Source organism: Odocoileus virginianus, chromosome 9, assembly GCF_023699985.2.
Source record: "Odocoileus virginianus isolate 20LAN1187 ecotype Illinois chromosome 9, Ovbor_1.2, whole genome shotgun sequence".
In the NCBI taxonomy this organism is placed as follows: Eukaryota; Metazoa; Chordata; class Mammalia; order Artiodactyla; family Cervidae; genus Odocoileus; species Odocoileus virginianus.
Genome location: NC_069682.1, coordinates 34,049,152 through 34,076,935, shown reverse-complemented (window position 1 = coordinate 34,076,935; position 27,784 = coordinate 34,049,152). Strand labels below are relative to the sequence as shown.

Sequence of the window (27,784 nt, the reverse complement as noted above, 5' to 3'; positions counted from 1 at the left end):
GCACACAGCATACACGGTGGTTGGGAACTAAAATTAAGATAATCATGCCGTCACGCACCAGACTTCCCACTGCAATGCAGCTGTTCTGAGCAGCTACCGAAATAAAAGAGCACTACACGCCCCTAACTCACACCTCTTCCAAGCACCATGAGAAGACGGTTACGTTAACGTGAGGCAGGAGAAATACTCTAGAGAATCGGCGTGAAACCGAATACGGGCTCTCTTCCTCTGCGCTTGCGCAGGGGAAGACGGTCCCTCCCCGGAAGGACGCCCGGGCCTCCGGGTTTTACGCAGTCGCAGAGCTCTACCTCCAGGCGGAACTGGGGCGTCCAGGGCCCCTGCAAAAGCTAAACACCCGGTGTGAAAGGAAGGTGGCCCCCGGCGGGGCGGGGCGCATGCGCGGTAGCTCGCCCCGGGGGGAAGGGCTGAGAAGCGGAAGGGGCGGCCAGCTGCTCGCGGTGTGGAGCAGGGTCAGGATGGACGAGGACGTGCTAACCACCCTGAAGATCCTCATCATCGGCGAGAGCGGCGTGGGCAAGTCCAGGTGAGACGGGTCTGCGAGCCGTGATGGCGGTGTCGGGCTCTTTCCTCCTCGGTTGCGGCTTGTTTCCTGGGGCCTTGGCGGGAACGGTAAACCGCGGCGGGCCCGGCCGGAGCGAACTCGGCTCGCGGCCCCGCGGCCTCTGCCCGGCCTGGTTCCCCGGATCGCGTCCCTTCCTGTCGCACCGGGAGAAGAGCGATTCCGAGGGCGCCGCTGGGCCGGCCGGGTCGCCGCCGCAGAGGCGCCTAGGGCGTGGCGGGCGGGTCGGGGCCCGAGTCCGGCGGAGGGAAGAGGCCTCCCGGCCCCGGGGATCGAGCTGCCTGTCACCCCGCGAGCGGAGAGCTTGTGACTTGAACATCGTGGGATTTCTATCGGGCTTTCTCTAAATACATGAAGTTCTTCACAGGAAGTTTCGTGACGCCATAGGTCACATTCCTGGCCTATTTCGGTGCACCCTGTAGCCAATTTTTTTTTTTTTTTTTTAATGAGTCAGCTGTGAAAGAACTCATCAGTCTTCTGACTGCTTAAATAATTCACTTTGGTCTAAGATGCAGGAGCTTAAGCTATGGACTACTTTTGAGAATCCAGTGTAATTGTTTTCTTGCTCTGCCACGTCATATAGAGGTAACGAAACACGTTAGTATATGTCTTTCCTTTCTTGAAGGTTTTTGCGGGGGGTGGGGTGGGGGATAATGTTGGCAGTGGTTAAAGTTGAGTGTTAGGAAAGACGTGGAACCTGCTGGGTGTTGGGAGAGAGCTGTGATTTCATCCAGGTTTTAGAGCAAAGTTCTCAGGGTGAAGTTATCCTTGTCATCCGATTATGAGTAGGGTGTGTCCCAGGCTGCTTTGATCTTTAAATAAGATCCGAATTCCAGGAGCTGTAAACAATTTCGTATTTTAGCAATGCCTCCTTATAAGCTTATCTTTCAGATTACTTCGTGAGATCTTATTTAAGATATTTAAGCATTTGAAATCTTATTCTGTAACGTGTTCTGCAGCTTTATGTACTTTTAAAGCATGACAGGATATCTTCATAATTTCCTTCTTTTGATGTACTTTGTGTATTGGAGTGAGGAATTTGTACACAACAAGGAATAAGAAATGAAACACTGCAGGCTAAAAAAGAGTAGTATGATTGTGTGTGTATGTGTTATTTAAAGGGCTGAGTAATACCATTTTCATTATCACCATCTAGTATATGTGAGGGTTAAAAAGTTAAGTAATATGTGAGCATTGTCTTAGGAATTCCCTGGCCACGTGACCTTTTTTTTCTTCTTGAGATGTGACTCTCCTTTAAGTTAAGGCATATGAAGTTGCTGATTTTGAAGTCAAGACTGGTTGAATGTTGTTTTGTGTGGTTCAGCCCAAAACATGGTTGGTTGGTGCCTATTCTAAATATTGGATGGATGACTGAGTGAAGCTCGCTTTGTCGTGCCCCACTGTTCGCAACCCCATGGACTATACAGTCCATGGAATTCTCCAGGCCAGAAGACTGGAGTGCGTAGCCGTTCCCTTCTCCAGATGATCTTCCCAACCCAGGGACTGAACCCATGTCTCCTGCATTGCAGGCAGATTCTTTACCATCTGAGCCACCAAGGAAGCCCAGAGTAAACACTCCTATTGTTGTTTTTGTTCTGTAGTTGCTAAGTCACAGTGAAAGTTGATATTCTTTCTCTGGAGTAAAATCTGTTAAGTGGATTTATTGGTTTCCTTGGTTCCCTCCTGGCAAACAAATTTATTTGGAGTTTATCTGCTCCAAATTTTTTCTCACCTTAAAAGCTCACTGCAAAATTTTAACACCTTTATCTCTTTCAAGAAAGGGTTGCATTTAGGGAGAAAGTTACTTTATCTTTCCAGCTTGATATACATTACTGGTGGACATGATATGCTGTGTAAAAAAACTTGGAACGCTTATCTTCCTAGATAAAATGAGAGTAAATGACTCTTTAGAAGCCTGTGCTTTTTAAGGGGCTTCCCAGGTAGTGCTAGCAGTAAAGAAACCTGCCTGCCAAAGCAGGAGACATGAGAGACTTGGGTTCCATCCTTGGGTCAGGAAGATCCCCTGGAGTAGGAAATGGCAATCTACTCCAGTATTCTTGCCTGAAGAATTCCATGGACAGAGGAACCTGGCGGGCTACAGTCCATAGGATTGCAAAGAGCTGGACATGACTGAAGCGATTTAACATGTAGCATGCTTTTTAAGGTGAGTTAGTACAAAAACATCTGACATCAATATAATCCTACACGATTGTTCTAACCAATAGTTTCTATTTCTCTGTAAATCTAGAGTTAATGAAAGTGAGGTATCATGTGTGTTCTTGAGAAGTCATTGCACAACAAAGGAGATCTTAACTCATTCAGACTAGTGGGTTATTTTTCCAGTTTATTTTATACTTAGAGTTAATGAACATGTGTGAGATCAGGAGATCAGAATGATGAAACTGGTGCTGCCACTTGTGTGACCTTGTGTGTGACACTCAGACACTAGGCCTCATCTCTTTGTTTGAAAAGTGAGGTTGGAGTAGAAATCTCTCAAACCTATCTAGTGTTAAATGTATAATATTTTTTGATTCCGTGGCTAGCCCACGGTGAAGTAGAGAAGTAGCAAGGTGTTTCAGACCTGGAAGGGATTATAGAGACATGCTGTTATTTACTTTGCTATCCCTCTGTGTCTCTTACATCTCTGTCCTTTTTGACCAGTGTCATTTGTAAACTGAGAAATGCACCTTAGTTGTAATCACACTGATTAATTATACATTTGGTCTCTTCCAAGTGGAATGGCAGGGGTTACTTCTTCCATCTACAGCTCAGTATTTTGCTCCTTGACCATTGAAAATGAAGGCTTAACCATACATCCTTTAGAACAGTGTTGCTTAATCATTTTCAGGTTGTGAATTCCTTTCAAAATCTAAGAGAGAAATAGACTCCCTACCTAGAAAAATGCACACATAGAATTTAGGATACATTTTCATCTGACAGTGTACCCATGGCTAAGATCTGCTCCCTTATCCTCGGAGCCTGTATTAAAATTTGTTGTTTTACATCCTTGCCTTTCTTGACAAAATAATGTTAATGACAAGTGATGTTTTAAGGATTAGTAATTATATAAGAAAAGCCCCTGGCTCAGTATCTGGCTCGTTGTCCAAGTTCAATAAATAATAGCCCATACTGTTCTTATCATTTATGTTATTGTTATGGTATCATTATTAGTAGTGCTCGGTAAGGGTCTACATTTTTGTAATATTTTCTTTGGTGATGAGTTTAAATATACAACTTTTCTATTCTTAAATTATGAGTAACAAATTTTTTGGCTTCCCTAATTTGAAGTTTAATGTTGGGGAGAGAAGAAAATTTTTATGAGTAGTCTTTTAAGATTCTTACTAGTGCTGTCACCTAATTCATGTTGGAGTTAAATAAAATTAGTTATAGTTCAATGTTAAGTAGAAAAATCTCCAATTTGATTCTTTTGTTTTACTTTGCTTTTGTGGTGCTGGTTTTGTGATCACCGGAAAGCAAAACTGGGAAAGGGAGAGTTAGTCCTTCAAATAGAATTAATGACACTGGGTTTGGAAAGTACCAAGAGGCCATTATGTTTTGCAGTATACCTGTGGACAAAAAAAAGTCTTTAGCAGCAATAGTTACAGTCTACAGAAATAGTCATATTTTTTTTGTGCCCTGCAATTGAGACATAAGATAGTTATTGTCTTGATTTTATTAATGCAAGTAAGTCAATAGAGTGGTCTCATCCTACTTAGGGATAATGTGAGGAGAGATTTATTAATTTTATAAATCTAAAGGGCTTTAACAAAAACTTAGGTTTTATTTTTTAAGAACTTCTAATAACTGACATTTCTGCCTTATATTAAATAAAATAATTCTGGAAGATAAAATCTTGGAATACTTTGTGATTATCTTTTCCTTTCACTTCATGCATTCCTTCCTTTCTTTACCATTTCCTAGGTGTAGTCCTTCATTATCCCTTACTATAATCATGGCAGTTGTCTTCTGTTGATTTTCTTAGTGGGTTTTTTTTTTTTTTTGCTGGCATTAACTTCAAAATATAGTGCAGTTCCTGCCATTCCTTTCTTTGGCAGCCTTTGGTAGCTGCATATTGCTGACTTGATGTCATGCACCTTACCCAGCATTGCCAGAGGAAACCTACTCTGGCCAGCATGTGACCTTCAGCCCATACTTTTTATTGTATCTCTTCTTCCCACTTAGGTAAATAATAGTCAGACTACTTGTTTCAAAATGCTCGACTTCACACCTTTCTGTTTTTACCTGAATTTGGAGTGGATGACACATTAGATTTCTTAAAAATTTAATTTGTTGCCTTCCAAGAGACTTCCTCTTCCCCCTTTTGTCCATGTCAGTTAAAGCATTACATGTTTGCTAATACCATTTTCTCAGAAGGGCATACCAGTACAGTTATATAAGAAAAAAACAAAACCCTCTTTTCATACTTAGGAAATGGAGCATGGGAAATAAGTTTTCTAGTAAACTGCTTTGGGGATTCTTAATTGCCTTTCCAATAACTTAGTTTCTCTGAATATACCTGCAGTGAGGCCATATTTCTGGAAGCTGACTACATCAGCTCTTTTAAATTGTGTCTAACAGGAAGATTTACCAAATAAAAGTCAAAATTACTAATCTGCCTTTTTGACATCTCTTTTAGCCTGCTCTTGAGGTTCACAGATGATACTTTTGATCCAGAACTTGCAGCAACAATAGGTAAGCCCATGTTTAAAAATTTAGTAGAAATGCCAAATATTTTCTTGGCTTCAAGCTGTTTTATCTAACTCCCCCTACTCATCCTATCACTACCCCACTGCTTCCATGTCTGTCAAAATCTTGTCTTTCAAGTGTTACCTTTGGTAGTCATTTAGTTTCCAAAGTCTTTTAGATCTAATCAAGCAAAAATATAACTTCTGTTGCTGTTGTCTTATGGTTCTTTGTTAACACTGAGGATGTTATGATTATCTGTATACACGTTCTTGTGCTGTGGGATGTCTTTTATTTAGCAGCATACAGTCATTTGAATGTTTTTTGTATGCCTGGCACTGTCCTAAGAATTGGGTTATGGTGATCAATGATACCGACTTGGTGTCTATCATAATGGACCTAGCAGTGTCACTCACAGTAGAGTGTGTTGATTTTGTATTTTTAACATTTCATATAGTATCCAACATGTTTCTGGCAACATATTTATTTATATTAGTTATTAAAGACTGTGCACATAAATGCCTTTTAAAAACTGAAGTTTAGATTGCCTGACAGTGGTTTACCACACCAGCTTATTAGAATATATGAGAAGATAGAGCTAGATAATTTGGTATCACATATTTAGGGAGTAGATGACAATGTAAAGGTACAAGAGACAACTTGCAGTAGTAGAAAGAGCTGAGTCAGAGCAGCATGATCGTCTTGGCTCTGCCTTGAACGTTGTCATGTTGAGCAAGTCATTAACTTCTTTGTCCTTATCTGTAAGTTGGGAATAATTTGGGCGAGAGAATACGTGTTCCTTCCAGCTCTAAAATTTCATGATATGATGAAATGTAGTAGAATGTAGTAAAGATCTGATCTTGTATTACTGTTAGGGAAAGTGTCTTAGTCAGATACCCGAAATGTTCACATTAATAACATACGCTTTAGCATTCTCTCCACATACACATACACAGTATTCTTGCTTTTTTTGAGTTGTTTGAGAGAAAATTGCATTCAGTATCTTCAGTGTCTTTAAGTACTTTAATGTATATTTCCTTGATGAGCATGGATACGGTTCTCCTGTATATAGATAGATTTTTATCAGTTGTCCCACTAATATCTTATATACCAAAGAAAAAAATTGTTTCTGGTCCAGAGTCCAGTCCAGGATCCTACACTGAATTTTGTTGTCATTTTTCCTTAGTCTCATTTATTTATTTATTTATTTTTTCCTTCATCTCTTTTAATCTGAACAGTTCTTCATTATTTGTCTCTTCATGGCCTTGGCATTTTTGAAGAGCACATGCAGGCCAGTTGTTCTGTAGAATATCCTCCCATTGCAGCTGTCCATGTGTCCTCATGGTTAGATTCAGGTTGTGCGTTTGGGGCAGGAATTCCTCAGTGGTGCTTCTCAGAGTGTGGTGTGTATTGGTGCCGTTGGTGGTGATTGGACACAGTTACTTAGATGAAGTGCACCGTGTCTCTTCCTGTCCACTGTAATTCCAACTCCGGTGGTTGTTGAACTATGGTTTTTCAAATTCCATCTTTCCATTTACATTTTTTACTTAGAGTTCTGCAAGGAAGAGCTTTGGACATGAGTCCAAGCAAACTCCAAGAGATAGTGGAGGACAGAGAAGCCTGACGGGCTACAGTCCATGAGTCACAAAGAGTCGGGCAGGACTTAGTGACTAAACAACAACAGCAGAGGAAAGGCTCTTCGTTTCTATCAATATGATCTCATGGTGCCTCTAAACTTAATAACTTATATCAGGCATTACTTCTCTTTTGTATGACATATTAGCATTGACAGATTTACTGTTATGTATGAAAATGGAATCATTTAAAACACTACTAGTTCAAAATCTGTTTAATTTGGTTTTGGTATATTATTTGCTTCTTTAAAAAATGAGCTATTAGTAAAACTTGATTTTACTCAGAACATACCTGGTATTGGATAAGCAAAGAGTAGAAGAATAGTAACTGGCAGGGAAAAAGATGTGCCTAGAGTTAATCACTAAGGGAATGATCCTATATATAATATAAATTTGTTCTTTAAGCTCTAAGTCATGTCTGACTCTGAGACCCCATGGACGGGAACCTGTCCTCTGCTTGGGATTTCCCAGGAAAGAATACTGGAGTGAGTTGCCATTCTTCCTCCAGAGATTCTTCCTGATCCAGGGATCGAATCCGCATTTCCTGCATTGGCAGGCAGAATTTTTACCACTGCCAGGGAAGCCCATAGTATAAATTATCTTTATTTCAAACCCAAATGTCACTGGGGTCTTGCAGATTGTCAGATGATTTGTTGTCTTTATTACTAAAAAGTTTCTGCTTTAAAAACAAATACTAAGATTGTAGCATACTGAGAGAACACTCATAATTTGTTCCCCCAGTTGACCCTGGGTCTTGAAAGAATCTTTTACATTTTGGCATCAGATAATTTTCTGCCCTAGGTTATAATCAATATACACATGAGGTTTTGAAATAAAAATAATTATGTCAGTTGTTAATGGCCATAAGAAAAACAGTATTTTGTGGAAAGTTAGTATTATACCTCACAGTGAGATAGTAAATAAAGCACACCTTTATCTTTCAGTAATGTAGTGAGACATGCAAGTTTCTATCATGTATAAAATACTCTACTAAGGTTAATTGTTGAATTTTGGGTTTGAAGATGATGCTGTTAAGTTGGCATTTTCTTCTGCTTTCTGGCAATTGGCTGTTAACAACAAAGAGGGAAAAACTAAAGTACAAACCCCATAGTCTACTAAGCCACAAACCGGGAATGGCTGCCTGAAGCAGCAGAGACCAGGCAGGCCGCCTGTGGGAGAAGGTGGACGATGCCACGGGTGCAGAGCTCGGAGCCAGCAGGAGATGCTTCACGATGCTGAGAGGCCCACCCTGAGGTGAAAAACCTGTCAGCCTCTGTTTGTAAAAGCAGGCTGGCTTCTCAAGCCAATGGCAGGAGTTTCCCTGCCTCTGGTTTGATTTTGCGAAGTTGGGACGTGAAACCAAACAGGGAGTCACAGACAAGGGGAAGAGCGGCCTTTGACAAGTGTCAAAGCCCTCTCTCTCCTCTGGATGCTGAGAAGTAAAGAGCTGACTGACTCTCACGTAAAACCCTGAATCAAAACAGAATTTTGCTGGTGCAGAACTGATCCACTATGACCTTCTGCATTAGCTTCCTGTAGCCAACTTGTCCAGGAAAACGTCATCACTTTCAGTGATGACTTGGCAAAAAGAATCCAGCTCAAGGCTGCTACTGCCATTCAAGAATTGAAAAAGGAGAAAGGAATGGAAAAACAAAGGACAGGTGAAGAATACTCATCAAAAAACAATATTGCTGTAAAGAAGATGAAAAGAATGACCAAACATCTTGCCATGAATATAAGACCCTGAATGGAAATATTTATCAGTGAGAACACAAACAGTGGTATGAGGTCAGGGAAGAGACAGTGAGTGTGACTACATGAGAAAGTGCAGTGTGAGCTGACTGAGGGGAAAGAAAAATAAGAAAACTATTACTGAAGATGAAATTGGAAGGCTCACAAGGTACAGTAGAGACTGTGGAAAACACGATAAAGAACAATAAGCTAGAAATGGATAAGTGGGTAGAATTTACCCAAATGAATAAGTATGTTAAATTCAAGTGAGAAAATATGGAAATCATAGAAGAAGATTGTTATATAGTCTGTTTTCATCTTAAAGAAGAAACATAATGAAACAGCCAATATTTAATGATATAATCCAAGGTAACATTTCTGACATAAAAATTAACACACACACAGACAAAACTGTAAGAATATTTTGACCAGGCTTTGTTACATGGGAATGTTTTGGGGGGAAAAAAAGCATTAGATTTTTCTTTTTTCCGTGGCCAGGCCATAAGATGATGCTTAATCATGTCTTTATCTGAGGTACTTAATCAGCTGCATTAGATACAGTTGGTTGAATTTAAGTGTGGATGTTAGATCTAGTCTGAGTAAATAGCCACAATTTTCTTCATGTATTTTGTTTGTGTTTTTTTTTAATTTACCCTTCCTAAAGAAACCTTTAAATACAGAAAGTAAGTAAAACCTTTCAAATAAAGAGAAAATTTAGAACTGGTATTCTACTTGACAAGTTCACAAACTACTTCTTAATTTGTAAGACTTAAAATTGTTACAAGTGCTAAAGTATTTTGTGAGGGTTGATGCATTTCAATAAAGTTAGATGAATTTTGGCTGTTGTTGATTGACTTAGGTCAATGATTCTTATCACCCCCTTACTAGGTTTTTTAAAGATAACCATTTTGGCTTCCCGGTAAAGCATCTGCCTTCAATGCAGGAGACCCAGGTTCAGTCCCTAGGTCAGAAAGATCTGGAGAAGGAAATGGCAACCTACTCCAGTATTCTTGCCTGGAAAATCCCATGGATGAAGGAGCCTGGTAGGCTACAGTCCATGGGATCGCAAAGAGCCCAACACAACTGAGCGACTTTACTTTCACATTTTGGCTTCTAAGGGCAGATATAAGATCTCTATCCACATGTTGCTTTATCGTTTGGGCTTACATAGCAGAAAGATAACTTAATGAAAATAGAAAGAAGCTAATACATATTGTTTAATGCCCTAATATAAACTTGTTAAAATACTTGGAAATGTGATATAATCTTAAGAAAAAAGGAACTATTCTATTTCATGTAATTTCATTTACATTTTAAATGGAGTAGACATTTCAAATGGAGTAAAGCAATAAATATGGCTCTGACATTTCGTTATTTAGAATAATGTCAAATGGTGTTCATCATATATAAATTGTTTCTTTTTTCCTGTCTACTTAGAGGCTTTATTAGGAAAGGTTGTGTGTGTGTGTTTTTTTTTTTATCTGCTTTTCAGCTCTGACTTACGGTTGACAGACCTTTTTATACTGAAATGTCCTTGCTTTCCCAGTTAAGTCTTTACTCATTTGTTTGATGTATTTCTGGATTTGGTATATTGCTTTGGGTGGTATAGTCATTTTCACAACATTGATTCTTCTAGTTCACGAACATGGTATGTCTCTGCACTTGTGTCACCTTTGATTTCTTTCATCCAGTTTCTTACAGTTTTCTGTGTGCAGGTCTTTTGCCTCCTTGGAGAGGTTTCAGTTCAGTTCAGTCGCTCAGTCGTTTCTGACTCTTTGCGACCCCATGAATGGCAGCACGCCAGGCCTCCATGTCCATCACTAGCTCCCGGAGTTTACCAAACCCATGTCCATTGAGTCGGTGATGCCATCCAACTATCTCATCCTCTGTCATCCCCTTGTCCTCCTGCCCTCAATCTTTCCCAGCATCAGGGTCTTTCCCAGTGAGTCAGCTCTTCGCATCAGGTGGCCAAAGTATTGGAGTTTCAGCTTCAACATCAGTCCTTCCAATGAACACCCAGGACTGATCTCCTTTAGGATGGACTGGTTGGATCTCCTTGCAGTCCAAGGGACTCCCAAAGAGTCTTCTCCAACACCACAGTTCAAAAGCATCAATTCTTCGGCCTCAGCTTTCTTTATAGTCCAACTCTCACATTCAGCCATGACTACTGGAAAAACCATAGCCTTAACTAGACGGACCTTTGTTGGGGAGGTTTATTCCTAGGTTATTTTCTTTTTGTCTTGATGATAAACAGGATTGTTTCTTCAGTCTGTCTTTCTTTTTTTTTTTTTTTTTTAAGTCTGTCTTTCTTATCTTTCATTGTTAGTGTATAGGAATGCTAGCAATTTCTATGTATGTATCCTGCAACTTTACTAAATTCACTGATGACCTCTAGTAGTTTTCTGGTAGCATTGTTATCAGCTTGAGGAAATGTCCTTCTATTTTTAGTTTGCTGAGAGGTTTCACTAGGAATGGGCTTCTCTGTTGGCTTAGACAGTAAAGAATCCACCTGCAATGCAGGAAACCTAGGTTTGATCCCTGGGTCAGGAAGATCCCAGGGAAAAGGCATTGGCTACCCACTACAGTATTCTTGACCTGGAGAATTCCATGGACAGAGGAGCCTGGCAGCCTCAGTCCATGGGGTTGCTAAGAGTCTGACATGACTGAGTGACTAACACTTTGACTTTTCATTAGGAATGGTGTTGCATTCTGTTAAATGTATTTTCCACATTTGTTGAGATGATCATATGAAGTTTCTTTTTTGGTTTAGTACAGTAAAATCCACATTTTTTTTTTTTTTTCAGTGTTGAATGAACCTTTGATTTCTGAGATAACATCTCTTTGTTGTGGTGTATTGTTCTTTTTTTTTGTTTTCTTTTATACATGTTTGAATTACTTATAAAATTTTGTTTAGGACTTTATATTCATGAGGGATATTAATCTTTAGTTTTCTTTAATTGTAGTGTCTTTGTCTGGTTTTGGTATAAAGTATTAGAATTCATAGATTAACTAAGGAAATACTCATTCCTCTTCAGTTTTCTGAAAGAGTTTGATTATAATGGATTATTATTTAAATGTTTGTGAAATTCATTTGGGGCTTGAAGTTTTCGCATGGAAAGATTTTATCCACAGATTGAATTTCTTTCATAGTTTAGGATTCTCTAGTTAATCTATCTTTTTATTGTGGTAAAATATGCATAACATTTCAATTTACTTTTTTGCCCATTTTTAAGTGTATGGTTCAGGGGCAGTAAGTATGTTCATGTTGTTTTACAGCCATCAATACTATCTACTTGTGGAACTTTTTCATCACCTCAAGTAGAAGCTCCGCCAGTTAAGCAGTAACTCCCACTCCACATTTCCCCTCAGTCCCTGGTAACTTTTTCTACCTTCTGTCTCTGTGAACTTGCTTAGTCTACAGAAACCTTGTATTGGACTCATATAATATTTGTAGACTCATACAATATTTGCCCTTTTGTAATTGGCTTATTTCACTTAGCATAATGTGTTTAAGGTTCATCTGTATTGTAGCATATATCAGAGTTTCATTCCATTTCATAGCTATGTGTATCAGAACTTCATTCCATTTTATGACTAATAGTGTTCCATTGTATGTACATAGCACATTTTGTTTATCCTTTCATCTCTCCATGGACACTTGAATTGCTTCTACTTTTTGCCTTTTGTGAATAACAACTGCTGTGAACATTGTACAAGTATCTGTTTGAGTTCCAGTTGTCAGTTCTTTGGGTCTGTACCTAAGAGTAGAAATGCTATGTTATATGGTAATTCTATTTTTAGCTTTCTGAGGACCCACCAAGCTATTTTTTACAGTGGCTGAACCATTTTACATTCCTACCAGCAATGCACAAGCATTCTAGTTATGTCCTTGTCAATGCTTGTTATTTTTTGTTTTTTCTTTAATAATAGTTTTTAATCCATTATGATAGTGTCTCAGTGTGGTTTTAGTTTGCATTTCCTTAATTGATACTGAAGTTGAGCATCTTTTCATGTGCTTGTTGGCCGTTTGTGTTTATTATTTGAAGGATTGTCTGTTCAGATCCTTTACCCATTTTTTAATCAGGTTTTGTGTTGTTGAATTAATAGTCATTCTTCATATTAGAATCCTGATAGACAAGTGGCTTTCAAATTTTTTCTCTCTCTCTCTCTTTTTTTATTTTTGGCTGCACTGGATCTTCATTGCATTATGTGGGCCTCTCGTGGAGCACGGGCTCTGGAGGACGCAGGCTCAGTGTTGTGGTGCACTGGCTTCTCTAGTTGCAGCACAGGCTCTCCAGTTGTGGCCGCTCCCATTTTGTGAGATTTTTTTTTCATACCCCGTTGATGTTATCCTTTGATGCACATAAGTTTTTAATTTTGATGAAATCCAGTTTGTCTACTTTTCTTTTGTTGCCTGTGTTCCTGCTATGATAACCAAAAAAATCATCACCAAATCCTATGTCATGGGAAATTTTTTCCTATGTTTTCTAAGAGTTTTTAAGATCTAGGTTTTACATTTAGGTCTTTGATACATTTTGTGCTAATTGTATATGGTGTAAGGTAACGGTCCAGCTTCATTCTTCTGTTTGTGAACATCTAATTTTCTGAGCACCATTTTTAGAAAAAACTGTCCTTTCCTTATGTTTATAGTCAATTGGCTGTATATGTGATGGTTTATTTCTGGTCTCTCTATTCCATTGGTTTAAATGTCCTTTATGCTGGTACTGTTTATTTTAGTTATTGTAGTTTTGAGTCAGTTTTGAAGTTGTAAAGTTTGAGTCCTCAAATTTTTTCAGTACTGTTTTGTTATTTAATGCCTCTTGTAATTCTGTATGAATTTGAATGTCAGCTTTTCCATTCTACAAAGTTGCTGTTGGAATTTTTATTGGCTTGCATTGGATCTATAGATTACTTTGGGTAATATTGTTATCTTAACAATATTAGGCCTTCCAACTCAGGAACACAACATGTCTTTCCACTTACTTGTGTCTTTAATTTCTTTCATCAGTGTTTTGGAGTTTTCAGTGTATAAATATTTAAGCTCCTTGGTTAAATTTATTTCTGAGTAGTAGTATCATCATCATCTATTTTAAAATATTTTATTTTTTTGATGCTGTTGTAAATGAAGTGATTTTTAAAATTTTATTTTTGGATTGTTATTACTAGGATATAGAAATGCAATAGATTTTTGCATGTTGGTTTTATAGCCCATAACTGCTGAATTCACTTAGTAGTTCTAACAGTATTTTTGTATGTGTATGAAATAGAGTCATTAGGATTTTCTACATATAAGAAATGTTGTCTACATGTGGTCTGTGAACAGAGATAATTGTACTACTTCTTTCCCAATTTGGATACCTTTTATTTCCTTTTCTTGCCTAATTGCTCTGGCTAGGACTTCCCATATCCTGAGAATAAGTGGTAAGAGTAGACATTCTTATCTTGTTCTGATCTGAGAGGGAAAGCTTTCAGTTCTTTATCAATGAGAATGATGTGGGGTTAGCTATGGGATTTTCTTATGTATTCAATTGTGTTTTTTTCTGCATTGTCTAATCTATTAATCTCATCCTGTGTATTCTCTTTTTAATCTCAGACATTGTCATTTTCATCTCTAGATGTTTGTTTTGGATTTTTTTAATCTCACTCATGTCTGCTTAACTTTCTGAACTTGTGGTATATGGTTATAATTGTTTTTAATATTCTTCTTTGCTAGTTTTCACATCTTTGCTAGTTCTGAGTCAGCTTTTCTTGACTGCTTTTTCTTCTTTGGTAAGGCAGATGATTCCATTGTTGTGTTCTGGTTTCCCATTCATTGGTATTTCTTTATGGTGCAGTTAATATGCCTTTGGTAAATTTTCATGTCTCACTTATTGCTTATTTCAAAGGCTTTGTTGATTATATTACCTAATTTTAGCCAATTTAACCTTCATAAGGGTTAAATCTGTTCCCTGGTGGCTCAGACGGTAAAGCGTCTGCCTATAATGCAGAAGACCAGGGTTCAATCTCTGGGTCGGGATGATCTCTTGGAGAAGGAAATGGCAACCCTCTCCAGTATTCTTGCCTGGAAAATTCCATGGACGGAGGAGCCTGGTAGGCTGCATATAGTCCATGGGGTCACAAAGAGTCGGACACACTGAGTGACTTCACTTTCACTTTCACTTCAACCTTCATAAAATAGGCCTGTGCCTAAGGAAAGATACCTGCAAAGGGACAGAATTGAATATTGTATTAAAAATGCAAGCCCAAATGAACAATTAGAGAAAAGATGAAGCGACAGTTCTGTGATCTTATAGTTTATGTTAAGAAATATATGTTTGATTCTTGCCACAGAACTCCTGAACTACTGGATTTTCTTCTTTATTATCATTTTTTACAATTTAAATCTATTTTTAATTGGAGAATAATTGCTTCACAATGTTGTGTTGGTTTCTGCCATACCCTTGGATTTTCTTAAATGATAAGAATCATTAAAGATGTCTTTTGTTTGTCTGTTCTTTCTTTCCTTTTTTTTGGTTTTTTTTTTTGGCCTCACCACACAGCTTATAGGATCTTAGTTCCCCAACCAGGAAGTGAACCCAGGCCCCAGTAGTGAAAGCACCGAATCCTAATCTCTGTACCGCTAGGGAATTCCCAGGATGTTTTTTGTATTTTCATAGCAGGCCTTTTTCAACTACACCTGAATTTATATTACTGATGTGACTTCTAGAAAGCCTCTAAGCCTAGAGGAGAACCAACCATGTGATTAAAGGGTTGGAACTCTAGCTCTAGTTTACCTTCTTTACTCCCAGGGTGAGGAAAGGAGCTGGAGATTTTGTTTAATCATCAGAGGCAAAAGATTTAACCACCCAAGCCTCCATAAGAAAGCCCATGGATTCAGAGAGCTCTGTTGGAGAACACATGGAGGTGCTGGGAGGATGATGTTCGTGGAGAGGACGTGCGAGCTCTGCCAGCTCCCCACACTGTGCGCTGTGCGTCTCTGCCATCTGGCTGTTCCTGGGTTGTGTCCTTTTCTAATAGAATGATAATCTAGTAAGTCGGTAAACTGTTTTCCTAAGTTCTTTGAGCTACTATCTCAAATTAATCTAAGTGGGAACCTCTAGTTTATAGCCAGTTGGTCAGAAGCACAGGTAATAACCTGGACTTGAGATTGGCATCTGACGTGGGGTGTGGCAGTCTTGTGGGACTGCACTTTTACCCTTTGACCCTGTGGGCTCTACCTCTTAACCTCAGGAAGATGGTGTCAGAACTGAATTGAATTGTGGGACACACATCTGGTTTCCCTGGAAAGTCAAAGAATTGGTTATTGTGGGGGAAACCCTGCGTATTGGCTCACAGAAGTGTTCCGTGCTAGGAGGAGAGACAGGAAGGAGTATTTTTTCTAAATATTGTTCTTCTTTTATGACCTGCTTGTTTGTCATCCACATGAGGTTGAAGAGATAGTTTAATCAAATACAGTGAGAAGTTGGCAAAATCAAATTTATCAGAAAGATTCCCACTGCTGCCACCAATAAAGGCAAATTAATAGCCACTTGCAAAATAGAAGATCCAGACCTGGTGAAGAAGCAGATTGAGCATGTAAGAGCTAAAGAGGTCAATGTCTGCACACGAGATTCCGCGGAGGAACCAAGGGAGGATAAATGGAAACTGAAGGTCCTGGGTGCCGATGAAGTACCCTTTCAGGCTGCTTGTCTCCTAACTTGGATGGTGGGACTCCAGGGGGAGTGTTTCCTGAGGGTGTTATCTGTAGCTTTCAAATCTGTCAGAAGAGTAACTTAGAGACAGTTATTCAGAGACAGTCTTAGACTGCCAAGAAATATATGCAAGAAAGTATAAAAGAGAAAGAGGAAGGGGGAAGGGAGGAGAGCACAGGTATGCTGGAACTTGGAGTTTTTTTCCTGGGTGGACTGAGTAGCTGGAGGCTAGCAGGAAGGCCAGTCTGCCCTCGGGTCTGTTGTCGTAGGTGTTCAAGGGAGAAGAAGTGCTTTGTATTTTCTCTGAAGAACCTTGAGAATTTAACTATAGAGTATATATGACAGGCTGTCTCTATGAAATGTCTACCAATTGCCTGCATTTAGTACCTTGACCAAGTTAAAACCATTTTTCTCATCTGCATTTTCTCAAGTTTTTTTTTAAGCAAACATGAGTAGAATGTAAAAATTCCATATTTTTAATATAGATGGTATGGCATATTTCTTTATGTAAGCCTGGTGGACACAGGATTTTTTAACATATAAAATTTTTTTTGTTTGGCTACAAAGAAACTACATTTAGGCTTTCCTTGGACTTTTGCAGTCAGCACTGTCCTTTAACTCATTGTTGCCTGACATTCTAAACGTGTCTTTATCAACTTCCTTATCACCTTAGCCCAAAACACCACAAACTGTTGTTTTAAAATCCTTGGCATACAGAAAGACCTGGTGTAATGCATGTTTTGAAATGCATTTTATTACCTCATTTGTGTATGTAATGGATTACCAGAAGTCATCTAAGAATTACTAATATATTTCCATATTGATGATGGGTGTTCTAGGAAGCATTTAGTATACGAGCATGTATATATACATATCATGTTAGTTTTGGCTGTCCTGTATTAATTGTGACAAACTAAAATCTTTTGAAAGTTTCTTTCCAAGTGTCTGGAGTTAAATGTTTTCTCTGGCCAGTGGGAGAGACTGCACATTATTTTTGATACTGTTAAGACACTGGGCAGTCCCTGCTCATTTAAGCCAGATGGCATGTGTCAACTCCTTTTTCTGGAAAGGGAAAGGTTTTGCGGGGCTGCTGTAATAAACCCTTATAACTTCTTACGGAATTCGTCTTCTCTTTACATAGATCAGTGCTTATAGATTCTCACTGCTCCTTGAGCACTCCTCTTTCACTTACGAAGATTCTTAAAGGATTGGGCATAGATGTTTTTGTGTGTAAATTCTCTTTTTGCAGTCATACAGTAGCAAGTGATTATTGAAGTTACGTAAAGTGAATACTTTTCTTTAGGACAAAGAGAAAGACAAAGAAATTCATAAGGCAAGGAGAGAGTGGCCCTTTTATAATTTTACCAATCTTCAAAGTTGTCCACAATCAGAATCTGATTTAGGGTGTTGGCCAGCTATGGACAACACTCTTTAATGATAGCTTAGAGCACTTCTGGCCAAAGTGCCCTCATCCACCCATTAGCACTGTGAATTCTAGCTCTTGACTTTTAATGCACAGTCACCATCTTACACTGAATTTCTTTCTTTTTTTTTTTTTTAAGTGTTTTTCAAGAAGTACTGGTGGATGGAATGAATTCTACAAGCATTTGGTTTTCATTTCTCTGATTAAATCCTAAGCTGCTAAACTTTAGTGACACTTTTCCTTTCATCTTCACATCTATAACTAAGAATTTGGATGTAAATTTGGGCAATAGTGGCTTTTTTCTTTCTTGGTTTTCTTGATAATTGATTTTTAAAGTTTATTGGAATTCTTATAAAATGTTTCATTTTTTCAAGGTGTTGATTTTAAGGTGAAAACAATTTCAGTGGACGGAAATAAGGCAAAACTTGCAATATGGGTAAGAATTTTTAAAATGTATTTTGTATAAATATTAAACTTGCACTTTTTGAAGACGCAAAGATTGATGTGTGTAGTGTCCTACAGGGGAATGAGCAATTTGTTTTAAGTAACTTGGGAGATTTGATGCTGATTACTGGATAGACAATAAGTAGTTATGTTTTATAATTCTGTAATTAGGCAGAGACCTGTTTCACCTGCTCAGATTTTTAAAATATGTAGTCTCTTCAGAATATTTGAAAGCAGTATTTAAAAAAAAAAAGTCATCTGCCACAGAGAATCATTGTTATTGAATGTGTTTCTTTGAAGTTTTAAAAAAGACAAGTTACACTGAACTAGTGCTGAAGGCAGTTGTTGGGGAGAAGGGAATGAAATAATACTTAGAAAACATGATTTTTCATGTTTGTTTGTGTAAATACCTATAACACTTGAGTTTGGCAACTTTGGATTTTTTAAATACTGATGCCCAGTGTTTACTTACTGGTTTCTTTTCATTTGCCTGTGAACCCAGCTGTTCTGGTCTACATTCTCAGCTAAGTCGACCTCTCCCTGGCAGTGCTGAGTAAGGCAGCACTTGCTGTCAGAACCCCCCGGATGCTCAGTCTGTATCTGTCTGCTCCTTCCTTTCTCCCGCCTTCCTGTCTTTCCATCTAAATGTGATTGCTTATATAGTAAATGTGTTACATATAAAATGTATAAAAATATACTCATCAGATCCCCACATCTGCTATAGTTAAATATCTCAGTATATTTTTATAACATGATAATCACATTAGAACTGGTCTGCAGTCAGGTTGAGTCATACTTCATCATGGTGGTTAAAGAGTAAATGCTGGCTGGGTGTCAGTTACAGATTGAACCAGCAAGTGTTCATGCATTGTATGATGTCATTCATGTTAATGGCATTCTCTGAATGGCACACTATTTCTAACACGCACGTACATTGTATACATTGTTCTGTGTCAATACAGAAGTCCATCAGTTTAAATGACCATTTGTATCCATGTTATGACTATAATTTAGTCAACCCTCAGTGAAAGATATTTACAGTGTTAATAGTTTTTCACAAAGATCATCAGTGCCTTGGTGAACCTCCTAATTTTTACGTCTCTGTGCACTTGTCCCCTTACTTTACAATGTATACTTAGAAAGTGAATTATTGGCTGAAAGAATGTGAAGATTTAACATTAAGATTTAGGAAGAAGGTCTTCTGTACTATATATTGTAAATCTCTCTCATTTTTGCCTCTCTGAGTAATAGTTTTTCACTTATATGTGCATTTCTTTTGATTAGTGATTAGTGAGATTTTTCTTATTATATGATTATATTTTAATGAATTTTCTTTAATATGCTTTTCCTTTTTTATATTGTGCTCATTTTCTTCATGATTAAAGTCTTTATACAATAAAAATACTAGCTTTTTGTCATACACCACATTTTTTCTGTCATTTGTCTTCAGAATCTTAAGATGAGTACTTATTAATGTTCTCATGTGTAATACTAACTCTGTTATATGCTGCATGTTTTTTTCCCCCTAGTTTGTGATTTACCTTCAAATCTTGTTGAGGATGAGTGTCAGGGGCAAAAGGGGGGTGAGTGTGGTGTTGGGGAGAGGTTCTTAGGTCATACCAAGGTTTTCATCTTTACATGATTGAATCGGTCATTTTTTTCATGCTTCTGGGTGTCATGTCGTATATAGGAGGGCCTTCTAAGTCAGTGTTAGAAATATATGAATCCATTGTTTCCTCTCATTTTTCTGAGGTTTTATTCATGTAAATAAAATCAGTCCCTCTCCCTGTTGGATGCACCTCCTGGGATTACTCAAGTAGAATAGTTGAGCCTCACCCTGCTTCTCCTCCCCCGATGGTGCGGCATGTTCATCAGGACCTACGTGGTACCCACCTCTCAGCTGGTTTTTCTCTGCATCCTCCTGCCCTTCTGCGCCCCAATTTCTGTTATTTAGCCTTTCCAGCTTTGTCCATTTCCTCTGTCCTTTTCTGTCTTTAATATCCATTCTCTCTTCTCCCATCAGAAAATAAAACCACAGATAATAAACTTTGCTTCTTTTATCTTACAAAGATGTTTTTACTCTTACTACGAATTCTTGTTTTGAAGGCAAGCAATTATCTAACTTCTGACTATTTATTGTATGGTTATCATAAGTCCTGACCCAGCTGAGCTTGTGCTTGCCCCATAGCTAAACTCACACTTAAAATCAGAGGACTGGTAGTTGTTGATGTTTGATGTATGTCTTTATTTTTCTTCAGGTCATTTTACATTAGCAGACTGCAGACTTTTTCTTTGAAGGCCAGATAGTAAATGTTTAGTCCAGCCCCAATGTGGGCCATACAGCAGTCCATATGGCAGTACACAAGTGAATGGGCCTGTCCGTGTTCCAGTCAGACTTTATTTAATAAAAGCTTAAGTAATGAAACAGGTGGTGGGCTGAGGCAGCAGTTTGCAGACTGCACATTTGCATAATCTTAGGTAGACTTGAAGCCACAGTCCAAAGATGGTAGAAGGAAGACACAAGGAACCAGGCCCAGAAGAGGCTTGTTATTAGTTTTCTTTTTTTTTTTTTCCAACAAAATATGAGCAACTGTCCTGTGGCAAGAATTTCTCTAGGCTCTGGGGTTAAACCGGTCATTGAGCAGAGAAGTTCCCTTCCATACGAAATTTACATTTCCTAGCTAGTGTATATTTTATATTCATTACCCCAGGTATGAGTCAGAAACATAATAAGGAGTGGTTTGGTTTTCCTGCATTTTTCTGGAAGAAGAGACATAGAAAATATTTTAAAAAGTACAACCTAAACACTGCTTACCTAAAATAAAACACCCCGGTAATGCTCTTTAACAGTAGTTCTCAATCTTTGACTCTATGTTAGAATCACCTGAGAAGCTTATTAAAACTTCTCTCATGCCCTTATTAAATCAGAATCTTTGTGGGTTGAACCTCAGTATCTGTATTTTTCATTTTCCAGGAAATTTTATTGTGCCGCCAGAGTTGAGAACCGTGGCTTTCAATGAAATGGGTTTCATATGTGATAAAAATCTTAAGTCCAAAGTGGTAGAAAATCTGTACTTTGTTACATTTTTTCCTAGAGATGAGGCAGTAGCTGTTAATTTAATTTTTATGTAGCATTTGTCAGTAAAAGAACACATCTCATTTAAATTTTAAGTTTTAAATGAGCTTGATGTTTTAATTCTGCTGTTAACTTTCTACTCTTAAATTAATATTTTGAAGATCTGTTATTTATCCAGTGTTTTGTTTAATAATAATTGATTGTCACTTTTAGGATACTGCTGGTCAAGAAAGGTTCAGAACATTAACTCCCAGCTATTATAGAGGTGCACAGGGTGTTATTTTAGGTAAGGTTTTACTTTACTGTTTAAAATATATTGTTGTTGTATTACTGGAATTTCTGATTTCCCTGTTTGTGAAGGTCAGTAACTTTTTGCTTTATTTTTCTTTAGGGCTGCTTTTATGTGACTTTATATTAACTTTAGTAATATTAGGGAATATTTAAAAACTTTTAAAATTTTGTTTCCTTTGTCTAGCAATTAAAAAATAAAGATCAGAACCATGTAATAAGAAGTGGTGTGGTTTTAATGCATTTTCCGGAAAGAAAATACATAGAAAACATTTTTAAAAGTACAGCCCAAAAATTGCTTACCTATATTAAAACACCTCTATTATTTATTTGGGCTAAAAGCACGTGTTGATGAGTATATAAGTGAGGACCCAGTCCTTGTGTTGTTGATCTTAGAGTATTACCAGAAACTTATCTTCAGTTAATAGCTTACTTATATTTACTGCCAGATTATAATGGAAGGAGTGTTGGTTGCTTAGTGGAATCTGTTTTATTAGTCTTGAAAAATAGCTCAAAGCACTTAATGATACTGGTTTATAATTGCACAGAACTTAAAAACCAAGTGTGGATTTTCAGTATAATTTGTTGAAAAGTGCTTGTTCTTAATATTGCTGGGAAACTGTATAAAATGAATACTGTTCAACTGTAGGGAGAGACCTCATTTTATATCACAACTTGTGAGGCTTTGGTTTCATTTCTTTTAATTTGACAGTGACTCTCTCTGTTTTGGTTCAGTATCTCCTAAGTTTAGAAAACACTTTAACAAATTATTTCATATAATGCAGAGTGATGAACATGTAAACAGAGGAAGACAGTCAGGGCTCCACCCACTGACTTTTTTTTGTATTTTGTGTTGAGGTATAGTCAGTTAACAACATTGTGATAGTTTCAGGTGGTCAAGGGGCTCGGCCATACATACACATGTACCAATTCTCCCCCAGACTTGTCTCCTATCCAAGGTTGCCACATAACATTGAGCGGAGTTCCCTGTGCTATATAGTAGGTCCTCATTGCCCACCCTCTAACTTTACATATGTTTTCAAGTTTGCAAATTCTGGTCCTTGTGAGAAATAAGTTAATGGGTTCACAGATGTTTAAATTTATGTAAAATTTTTTTTTATTTTGCCAATTTGAGTCTAAATACCTTTTAACTTTTAGACAAACCTTTTTTCTTATTGGGCTTCTCTTGTGACTCAACTGGTAAAGAATCCACCTGCAATGTGGGAGTGTAGACCTGGGTTTGATCCCTGGGTTGGAAAGATCCCCTGGAACAGGGAAAGGCTACCCACTCCAGTATTCTGGCCTGGAGAATTCCATGGACTGTATAGTCCATGGAATCGCAGAGTCGGATATGACTGAACGCCTTTCACTTTCTTTTTTTTAATTGTTATGAAGACAGCTATTTCATTTCTCTAACAGCATATGTTAATTAAAGTGAAGTGTATATAAATGCATTTTTTTTTAAAAAGACACTTGTTTCTTCCATCTGGATCAGTGGGCATTGATTTTTAAAGCATTAACAGCTTAAAAACCAGACTTGCCTATATATTAATGTCAGTTCCTAGTACATATCAGAAATATAATGTCATTGCTTCTTGCTTTTGATATTTATTTAATAAATGATTCTTTTTATTTCAGTTTATGATGTCACAAGAAGAGACACCTTTGTTAAACTGGATAATTGGTTAAATGAGTTGGAAACATACTGCACGAGAAATGACATAGTAAACATGCTAGTTGGAAATAAAATTGATAAGGTGAGAAGTCAGACACTTGGCAGTTTGGCTGTATATTTTGATAGCTTTTCTTAATCTTTGCATTTATGTTTTAGGAAAATCGTGAAGTTGATAGAAATGAAGGCCTGAAATTTGCACGAAAGCATTCCATGTTATTTATAGGTACGTGTGTGAATGTTTATCTTTTCATCATTAATGAAGAGTTTTTAAATGGAGTTTCTGTTACATTCTTCTCTTTATGAACCATAAAAATTATGTTTTTAGTTCATAGCTGTGCTGTAAAACTAGCTGACTGTAGAACTATGTTCCTTATTTTTCCCTCTGTGAAAAGGAATAGGATCAATATGAGGTTGTATGGAACACAGCACATGATTCTCTCCTCCTGTGACCCAGTGCTGTAGGCGTGCCTACCTGCTGGGCCATGTCCTGGCAGCACCACCATTGTCAGAAATGCTGCATTTGAGGCCCTAACCCATAGGTTCTGAATTAGAGTCTGCATTCTAACGGGATGTGATTTGTATCATGCTAATATTGGAGAAGCTCTGTAGAGCAGGGGTTGGCAAGCCACAGCCTGGACCAGATCTGGCCCCGCCATTTGTAAGGAAGCACACCGTGCCCATGCCCCACTATCTGCATTATTGTCTGTGGCTGCCCTTGTGCTTCGTGGCAGAGGTCAGTCATTATAGTGGAGACAATATGGCATCACCACCCAAAATATTTACTCTCTAGCCACTTACAGGAAAAGTTGATTGACCCCTTGTCCAGCAAAGTGGACTGGCAGTATCACTTGGGAGCTTTTAAAAATTACAACTCTCTGGGCCTTACTTATGACAGGTCTGAAACAGAGCAGTTTATAAAACACCCTAGCTGGTTCTGATGTGAAGCCAGCTTTAAGAATCACTGTTTTCACTGTTCCCCACTGTATGAACCTAGTAGGAATCAGGAAATAGAAATGGGAGAACATCATGTATGGATAGAAGTGGGGTGGTACAAATGGAAAGTATAGGAAATTTTAGAATGGGCTTGTGTAGTACTGCTGCTGCTTACTTGCTAGGTAGGTGTCTTCCATTTCCATATATTAGTTTGTTCAATTATTATCTATTGAACACAGAATAGAACAATGAACAAAATGGTCCAACTCTCTGCCCTCAGGGAACTTAGTTACATTCCAGTATGGGAAGCAGACTCGAATTCATAACTAGTGCTCTGCATGAAATAAAATGTTGTAAGGGGAGAGAATGACGAGGGTGGGGGGAAATAAGGAAATGTTCTTTGAGAGAGCACCATTTGAGCAAGAATTCATGGTATGAAGATCTAGATAGAGAGCATCTTATTCCTGAGGCAGGAACCACTGTAGTGTATCCAAGAAACAGGAGAAAGCTTGTGGGCTGGAACAGAGTGTGTTGGAGGAAAGGTTGGTGATGATGGAAGTTAGTGTTGGGACTTCCTGGGATATGGTAAAGAAATGAATTGTATTTCAAGTGTGATAGAAAGCATGGGAGTAGTGCTGTGGTTTGATATTCTTTTAAGAAGATTCATTTGACCATAAGAAGCAGAAGCAAGAGGCTAAGTACTTAGAGTGACCTCAATGGGTAATGTTGGGGGCGCTGGCTGCAGTGGGCAGTAGTAGTGGTGGAAAGTTGGCAGACCCAGGAGACACTTTGAGGGTAAAACTGTCAGGTGGATAGGTTGGGGGTGCAGGGTAAGGAAAGAGCAATCAAAGATGGGCTCAAGTCTGTGGCGTGGGCAACTAGGTGAATGGTGGTGCCGTAAGTAAGATGTGGAAGGTCAAGACAAGAACAGGTTTATGCAGAGGAGCAGGGACCCAAGATTTCTGCTTAGACATAAGAATGAGCTGTCTTTGAGACAATGAGTGGACATTGTGGTCATTGGCATTTATATGGCATTGATAGTCATGAGATTGGAGCAGTCACTACAAGAAAAGCTGGATAGAAAAGGGCTGAAGACTGAACCCTGGGGTACTCCAGCAGTTAGAAGTCAGCAGAAGGGGAGGTGCCAGTGGTGAGTAAGGTTGTGAACGGTGAGCCAGTGAGAGGAGCACCAGGAGTGTTCAGCTGTCTTGGAAGTCAGGTGGACAAAGTATTTAAAGGAGAACAGTGACCAGCTGTATCAGATGCTGCAGGATGTCAAATAAGAAAAGGACATTGGATTTGACAAGCTAGTGGGTATTATAGGTCATCTTTAAAAGAACAGTTTCCATGGAGTGATGTAATCAAAAACCTAATTAGATTAGTTTGAAGAAAAATTGGAGACAAAGGGGTAACAACTTATATAGATAACTCTTATCACTGTTTTGTTTTGGAAGAGAGTGGGAAAAGTAGGTGGCTACTAGAGGATAAGTGGGCTGGAGGGCAGGTTGGTTAGTCAGGGGGTGAGTGATTAATAAAGATGGACAGTAATCTTGGTGGGCTTTCAAGCTGGTTGGTATATAGTCCAGTAGAGTGGGTCCACGATCCTTCAGTGAATGAGGAGGGTTGGGATCCTGGGAAGTAGACAGAAGGATGGCCCCAGCTGGCAGCCAGGATGGTTCATCCATCATAACAGGAGTGAAGGCAAAGCCTAAAGACAACGCGGGTGGGTTGGTCAATCTATTAGTGGGGTGATCAGTAGTTCTTGCCAGATTGTTTCTGCTTTTCCCAGTGTAGAGCTGGATCATCAGCTGAGGTAAAGTAGCTTTAAGATGAAGACATAAAATAGTCATCAGACTGGGAAAAAGTCAGTGGGGAAACACAAGATGAGTGAGCAGTCCTGAGTATCCACATGGATCTCCTGAGCATAAATTGAAAATGGAACTAGTGTTCACAGTTTGTACATCACTTATCCAACCACCTGTTCGTTGCAGGCACAGAACAACCAGATTAATTGTTTAACTTGGAGCTTAAATTTCCTTATTCTAAAATGGGAATGATATCTGCTTCAGAGGCTAATTTAAGAACTAACCAAAAAATTAAGAACTTTGGCACACTTAAGGATATTTGAGTGGGGTGTTAAAATTTACAATTCTGCCACAAAATCTTGAGCTTATATACCACTAATCTTATGAATAGAATTTAAATAGCTTAACTTTGAGAGTTGCAGGAGATTCACTAACATTAAACCTGTGGGGAGAAACCATATATGTAAAAATATATTGTCCGGTGATATTTCTGCTATAATAGTTTTCCAGAAAAACATAGAAATACGACTAGAAGAGAATATACTCTTGACGTTTTTCCTTGAATTTCAGAGGCAAGTGCAAAAACCTGTGATGGTGTACAGTGTGCTTTTGAGGAACTTGTTGAAAAGATCATTCAGACCCCTGGACTGTGGGCAAGTGAGAACCAGAATAAAGGAGTCAAGCTGACACCCAGGGAAGAAGGCCAAGGAGGCGGAGCGTGTGGTGGTTACTGTTCTGTGTTATAAACTCTGGGAGACGCCATCTCTTGCGTATTTGATCAGCTAATGTCATCTTTCTGTATATAAACTCTCTAACTGCTATTTTAGGGACCTTGCAGTTTGCACATATTTGTTTTGTATCATGGCAGTAAATATTTGTGAGAAAGCCCACTCTTTGACTTTTCCAGCTAAAACGTAAGCATGCACAGTTTGCAATCTGCAGTTTTTTATGTAACATAAAATAGGTGTACCTTTATAAGTACAGTTGATTTTATGATTTACATTCATCATGTGATTTTTTAAAAATCCACCTGTCTAGTATATGTCGATACAAAGTCTAGTTTTGGTCTCCTTTTTGCTTAAATACTTATCAATTACTGAATTAATTGGTATTGTAGAACTCCCAGGACCACTGGGAGATAAACAGATGTCATCAAACCTGGCAGATTTCCCTTCAGGACTAAAAAAGAGCATGATTCCACAGCTTTCCTAGGATGTTCGCTGACGGATTCTCTTTAGTACTAAGCAAAATCCTCTTTGCAGGATGTGGTTGAGGCCAATTTATAATTAAATCCCATTTGTTGTGATGATACTTCTGAAGTAGCATTAATATGTTAAAGAAGTTTGGTCTTCCTTGACTTCAAGAGTAGCTCATTACTTAGCTGGAGTTTTAATTCTGTGATGTGTACATGGCTTCATGAGCCTCTGTGCAGCATTTTGGGTTGTGTGGTGGTTGACAGAATGGCAATAAGGTTCCCCCATTTTGGTTTCAGAAGGACAGGAGTAGTATGTTTATGTAACTCATGTAGCACTTATCACCTTTAAAACCAACACCTTTTCCCATAAATGTTGGTGGTGTTTGTTCCGGTAGTTCAATTATAGCTTGTGTAATGTTAATGAATATCTGTATCTTATGACTTCCATAAATGACTAGTTGATATTCAAAAACATATTTCCGTGTTTTGAGGGTTGGGGGAAAAAAACACTAAACTATAACTTTGAGAAAGGCATATTGCTTCCAGATTTCGATGTATATGGGAAAATACTGTTGCAGTGAAAATCTTGGTACAAACTTGTACAGACTAATAAATCTTTTACACAG

At 38.3% G+C, this 27,784-nt stretch overlaps 1 protein-coding gene across 1 annotated transcript; it reads left to right on the top strand.

Moving 5' to 3' along the window:
- The first annotated feature begins 326 nt into the window (after nucleotides 1-326).
- Nucleotides 327-27,784, top strand: RAB18 (RAB18, member RAS oncogene family). The gene is made up of 7 exons (XM_070472180.1): nucleotides 327-544; nucleotides 5,217-5,272; nucleotides 18,117-18,178; nucleotides 21,476-21,548; nucleotides 23,189-23,307; nucleotides 23,382-23,448; nucleotides 26,534-27,784. The coding sequence occupies exons 1-7, from the start codon at nucleotides 396-398 to the stop codon at nucleotides 26,707-26,709; spliced, it is 702 nt and encodes a 233-aa protein (XP_070328281.1). The 5' UTR covers nucleotides 327-395; the 3' UTR covers nucleotides 26,710-27,784.